Genomic DNA, 5,951 nt, shown 5'->3' on the forward strand with positions numbered 1-5,951 from the left:
ACGACTGGAAAGGAGATTAATCTACAATCTGGAGACCCTACAACTATCTGGTTTAAATGAACGCTTTTCTTTCCTATATATTATCTTTTTTTTTTTCAATTTTGATTTTAACCTGTTTCATCTTTGCTTGATTTAATACTTGTGTACAAGATGTAATTTTGCTAAGAAATTTCATGCTCACTCAACGTTCAAAATACTACGCACACATTTTTTTTTAATTTTGCGCATGCGCCTTTATTGTAAGGTGTATGATCTGACGAAGAACGCTAGCCTGAAACGTCATCCTCTTGAAAAAAATTGGCGATTGTTTAACCTATTCTTTAATTTCAGTTACCTTTGTTGCCTATGCGGTTAACTATCTCTAACGTAAAATCAAGTCATCTTGCACAAAGTAATCGAGAAAGCTAACATACTGATTCACCCCCTGTCTTCTTGAATGTTCTTTAACTAACTGTAATCTTCAACAATATCTCTTATTTATAATCTCCGTTCGACTATACTAGAACAAAATATGACGTGAAATTAATATTTTTAGTAATACGTCTCTAGCAAACAAGCAGTTTAACATCAAAATATAGCTTACAATATTGCCTCCTTCCTAGATCCCAATACAAAAAACAACAAACTATACTAAATTGTTTATTCATCAAGTCTTTTTTTGGCGGGTTTCTCCTCTAAGGCCCAAGGTATACGGATCTGATGACAATTGTTTCTTGTTGTCACTAGGAGAGTACTTTCTGGGTAGGCGAATCCAGTGGTAGCTTCTACTTTTACGACCCTCTAGAAGTAGTCTCGACAATAATTCCTGGATTCTCAGCAGGTTGAGTTTCCGTTGGCAAGTTATTTTCTGGAGTTATCAAGTTGACTGATCTAATCAAAGTACTTAATTTGATTTCCACCAAATGCGAGTAATTTTGGATTTAAAATGATAAAAAAGTTTAAAACTCGAGGGAAAACAGTACTGTGATGCAATTGGTAAAATTGGCTTATAATTATTTGTAACTTATACAGGATATTTTTGTACATTCGACAATTTGTTAAATTAATAGAAATGTTTCACTTTGATTTCATTCAAATATTCATGAAATATTTTAAAAATAACAGGCATTCCAACAACTTGTCGCCAAGCAACTACGCTAACATTTAATACCAATGCAGCGTTGCTAAAAATACGTTAGAAATGTTTAAAAATACCATACTTGAAAGACTGTACTGTTTTGACTTTTGGTTATTAGAGTGAGGAGGAGGCAACTCTCAGTGTGAAAAAGTCAGGAAAATTTGATACTCATACACCATCTAATTAATGACAAGAGAACTGTATGCTCTTTTTCTGCAAATACACGAGTTTTTACACATATGACAACATGATGGAAAACAAGTTAGCTTCAAAGTAATATATGAAAGGTTTATATGAACATAATCAGCATATTTTTTTATAAATAAAATATCTTTTGAAAAGTGATTTAATCGCTGCTGATTTGACTCAACACTGTACTATTAATTGTTTTCTACAGCTGGTCTTTATTTTTTGGGCATGTCATGGAATATACTTGTGTAAAAGTAACTGGCGCCATTTTTACAGACGGAGATCCTTCGTAATTATGTTGCCTGATGCACGTGAACATCTTTTGCTACAGATATTATTTTTGTGAATTCTCACCTGTAATACAACGCTGCACTTTGCTTACCACGGCTGGAATACGACTTATTGCAAGTCTCTTTCTGAATGATCCTAGGAACCTAAGTTAATCCATATTCATTTGTTTTACAGTTTCCGTAAGAAGTATAGTATTATTTTAACTGGACATCGTTCTGTGTCAGACCAATACAACAATCAATAATTTTGATTGCACTTAACAAATACAAAACTAAGTTTTGTGAATAAATAATCTTATCGTGTCTAATACTTAAAGAACAATCCGTTAATACGTGTGATATTGAAACCGATATCGATCTTAACTACAACATTCTTTAGAGACTGCGTACATGATCACAGTTAGAAGAACACAGTTATATGATGCTACGTTTCAATATCACAGCTCATGCAATCATATAGGTTAAAACACAAAGTCTTATGTTAGCCTTACAAGACAAACCTAAAGATGCATGGCAGTTAAGCTGACTGGTAGAATGTTGCTGCTGCCATGTGTGAATGAAGACTTCAACAAAGTGATTTCATAATAACCAAGGTTAATGTAGTTTATACTATGGTAAAATAAGATAATAAAGTCAGAATTATCCTACACTTATTGAAGGTACATTTTAAATAACATTGACCAAAAATAAAATGTGTTAAAAGATATTCCAATGGATCTTGTAGGTTTCAGGTATCACTTTTTGAGTAAAACAGATCACAATCCAATTTTAAGTTAAGGCATATTTCAGCACAAAAACTATATTTAACTTTAGTATGAATATCCAATAAAAATGAGATACTTGTTTAAACTTAAAATATAGTTTAAGAGAAAAAACAATTAAATTTTACAATTAACAGCATCTTTACGAGGTAAGCGACCACATAAATTTTTTGAATGTTGTTAAAATATTCTTACAACAGGAGTGTAGTCCCCAGTTGCTGAAGTGACATATCACTTGCTAAACGTTTTTCATTTACAAACCAAAGTATTTTAGTATCTTTAACTTTATTTACTTCTTGTGGCCAATTTTTTTAACATACTAAATCATGCTTATCAGTAGACTTAATTCAAAATATTTTCTTGTCAAAAGGATATTCATATGAGATGCACAGTGTTCATTATGTTAGAGATTTTGAGAATGTTTAAAAGGTACTCTATCACTGTTTACTTGTGCATTATTAGGAAAAACAAAACAAAAAAGCTATTCTGAAGGTTATGTGCAGTATAAGTACTATAAATTTTAAAGTCCAGTTTTATATTCTCATTTTTTATCATGAGAAAACCATTTCAAAGTTCTTGTTACATACTGTGAATAGTTTAGGTCAGATAATCTCATTTTCCCTCCAATAAAGAAATTGCATAGTTAATTAAAAAAATTACTGGATATCCATATATATATATATATATGTGTGTGTAAAACATTTTTAAGTGCTTTTTAAGCAAAATTTAACAATACCTTTTCCTAGCTTCATCTTTTCATTTTTACTGCACTCTAACAAAAGGGGCAAGAATGTTGCCTTATTTTAGAATAAACAATGTACTCAAAAATATGTGAAGAGATGGCAGGAAGTTTTTAATTACATTGTAGCATTTGTAATAAATTAACTTTAGTTCTTATAACACTAAAAGTTAACTTTAAACGATCCCTTCTGAAAACACTTTCAAAAGTTTAAGGAAGTATCATGGGATAAATACCCTTGGGTAAACAAGGATATCAGAAGAACCGAAGCACATTTTCCACAGAAATACAGAAGCATATTTTTATATTTTCCTCTACTTTTATGGAAAGTACAGCATATCCACATATATTATGATTACTAACCAAAACAGTAAGGCTTTATGACAGCTATTGTCTGTCTTAATAATTAATCAAAAATAACTTGGCACAGTTAAGGTACAACTGGCTTATAAAATACTTTATAAACATTATATAAGAAATAATTCCTGTGTGTGTGTGTGTGATCATTGGTTAGAGAGATATTTATGTAATACTTTAACAATATTTGTATGTCTTACAATTTGCAATAGCTAAACTTATTTAACTCTTAATTTAACAATACAGGTTTCATGTATTATAAGTATCTCATTATCAACAATATTAAAGAGTTTGTGGAAAGATTTTGTTAAAACATTTTTTCAAAAACAAGGTTTAGATACTTTATGAGTTATGGGAATAACTCTGAAGTAGCACGATAATTTGAAGTTTCAAGGACAGTTGTGGTACAGAGACAAAAAAAACCTTTGTAGTTATGGTTTTATAATTCACCTGAAGCTACTGTCAATTCACACCTGAAATAAGTCTGTTCTTATTTTCATTCTTATGAATGGCTATTTGTAAGGTAGACTTGTGTCAAGCAAAGGAAAACTTTAGGAATACATAAGATCCAAACAACATTTGTATTAGACAAAAAAATGTTTTGACTAAATACAAACTAGATTTAGTACTTCACATTTACTAGCAACCACAGCAAGCTGTTAATTAGTTACTACATCTAAAGGAAGAGTATGTTACACAATAAACTCAACTTCACTGTAGAAAAGTTTTTGTGGTGTCATCCATTTTCAACCAAAGGTTGTATTACTTTTACTGAAATAGTGACTCTTAAAAAAAATAAGTACAATTTGGTGCAATTCCTAGAGAGTTGGAATTTCATTTTATTCATAATAATAAAGTAATAGTACTTGTGTAAATATATTACCCATTAACTTCTAATAAAAATAAAAGCCCAACAAATTAGTTTTGAAACTGATGCAGCACATAGAAAGTACATTATTATAAATATAGCTGCAACCCATTTATTTGAAAGAAATAAGTATTGATTATTCAGTAAAATAAATATTATCACAGCAAATCAGGCTTCTGCTCTTTTATAAAACTAATTTTCATTGTAAATATTTATATATATATGTTAATAAACACTTCTCAATTCTCACAGTTAAGTACATAAATACATATTATATCTGTTACTTTTTTAAAAGAACTTATTTTACTCCAAATTCTTCCAAACTTTTGTTAAACTAATGTGTTATGGTATTTACTACCACATAAGCAGTTTTTATAAGAACAATTTCTTACGTAATGAACTGTGTGTGGTTAATTACGTCTTATTATTTAATGGCTATGCTAAAGCAGAGGCACGGTATCACAAATATTAAACTTAACTACCAGCTCACATCATTTTACAATTCTGACACATCAAGTTGACCTGCTCCATGTTCAGCTTTTTCCTTTTTCTCTACTGAAGATGACTGTTTATCTTCTAAGAATACCTGTACATCTTTTGACCCCAAAATATCCTGTTTATCCCACGATCCAACAAAATCCAGAGCTTCTTCATGCTTTTGTGATTCTTTATGCACTGATTCTGCATCACTTGCTTCTTTTGTTATGTCTTTATCTTCTTGTTGATGTATGTCCTTAACTACGATCATTTCTTCATGATCTGAATTACCTGTGGTAAACTTTTCCAATTTTATTTCTCCAGATGAATCAAGTAAAGTAGCCTGTTGATCAGTTGATGATATGTTCCTTACAGTTTCATTAGTTGATTTCTGACAAGCATAAGGGGTTGTTACTTTATCAAGTGTTGTGTTTGTCAAAGAATCAATCATTACATAACTTGAAGCTGTATTTTTTATGGGCCCCAGGAACTGTCCTTCTGGTTCCTGTAATTGATTTAGAAGTTATGAGAAATATTATAATCCAGCATAACAAATAGGGATTAATCTTGAAATTTACAAAAAGAAGAAAGTGACGTGTGCTTAATGAAATTTTTGCTTTTTCTATAAAACTTTGGAATGTGATAAGAATGAAGAACAGTGATGTAAGATTACAATTTTTTTTTACTGAATATATTGGAAGTGCATTACAAATAAGAATATTTAAATTTTTCCAAACTAACAGATTTTTCAATGTCTAACCAAAAACCCCTTAATTTCTTAGTGTTGGTGAAATTTGTATTATTACAAGAATATTGATTAAAAATTAAATCTAGATATTCCAATTATAAAACAATGTGTATTCTACAGCTTCCAAAGTAAAGCCAGTTCACTTCTAAGTCTTTGCTGTTTGTATATGTATTTACAGCTTTTAAACTATAGCAGGTTTACATATGCCACACTGTCTTCAAAGTCTTTGTGGTTGGTATGTGTATTTATAGCTTTGAAATTAAAGCAGGTTTACATATGCCACACTGTCTTCAAAGTCTTTGTGGTTGGTATGTGTATTTATAGCTTTGAAATTAAAGCAGGTTTACATATGCCACACTGTCTTCAAAGTCTTTGTGGTTGGTATGTGTATTTATAGCTTTGAAA

The 5,951-nt window shown here is 30.3% G+C and overlaps 1 protein-coding gene across 13 annotated transcripts in view; it reads right to left on the reverse strand.

Moving 5' to 3' along the window:
• Positions 1-3,383: 3,383 nt before the first annotated feature.
• LOC106473900 (sterile alpha motif domain-containing protein 15-like) overlaps positions 3,384-5,951 on the reverse strand; it is a 34,933-nt gene continuing 32,365 nt past the window's right edge. For all 13 annotated transcript variants that reach the window (XM_022402300.1, XM_022402297.1, XM_022402298.1 and 10 more), the window contains one exon: positions 3,384-5,303. In XM_022402300.1, coding sequence (XP_022258008.1) covers positions 4,818-5,303 — 486 coding nt within the window. In that variant the 3' untranslated portion in view covers positions 3,384-4,817. The remainder of the gene's footprint in view (positions 5,304-5,951) is intronic.

Source organism: Limulus polyphemus, unplaced genomic scaffold, assembly GCF_000517525.1.
Source record: "Limulus polyphemus unplaced genomic scaffold, Limulus_polyphemus-2.1.2 Scaffold6605, whole genome shotgun sequence".
NCBI classification, from domain to species: Eukaryota; Metazoa; Arthropoda; class Merostomata; order Xiphosura; family Limulidae; genus Limulus; species Limulus polyphemus.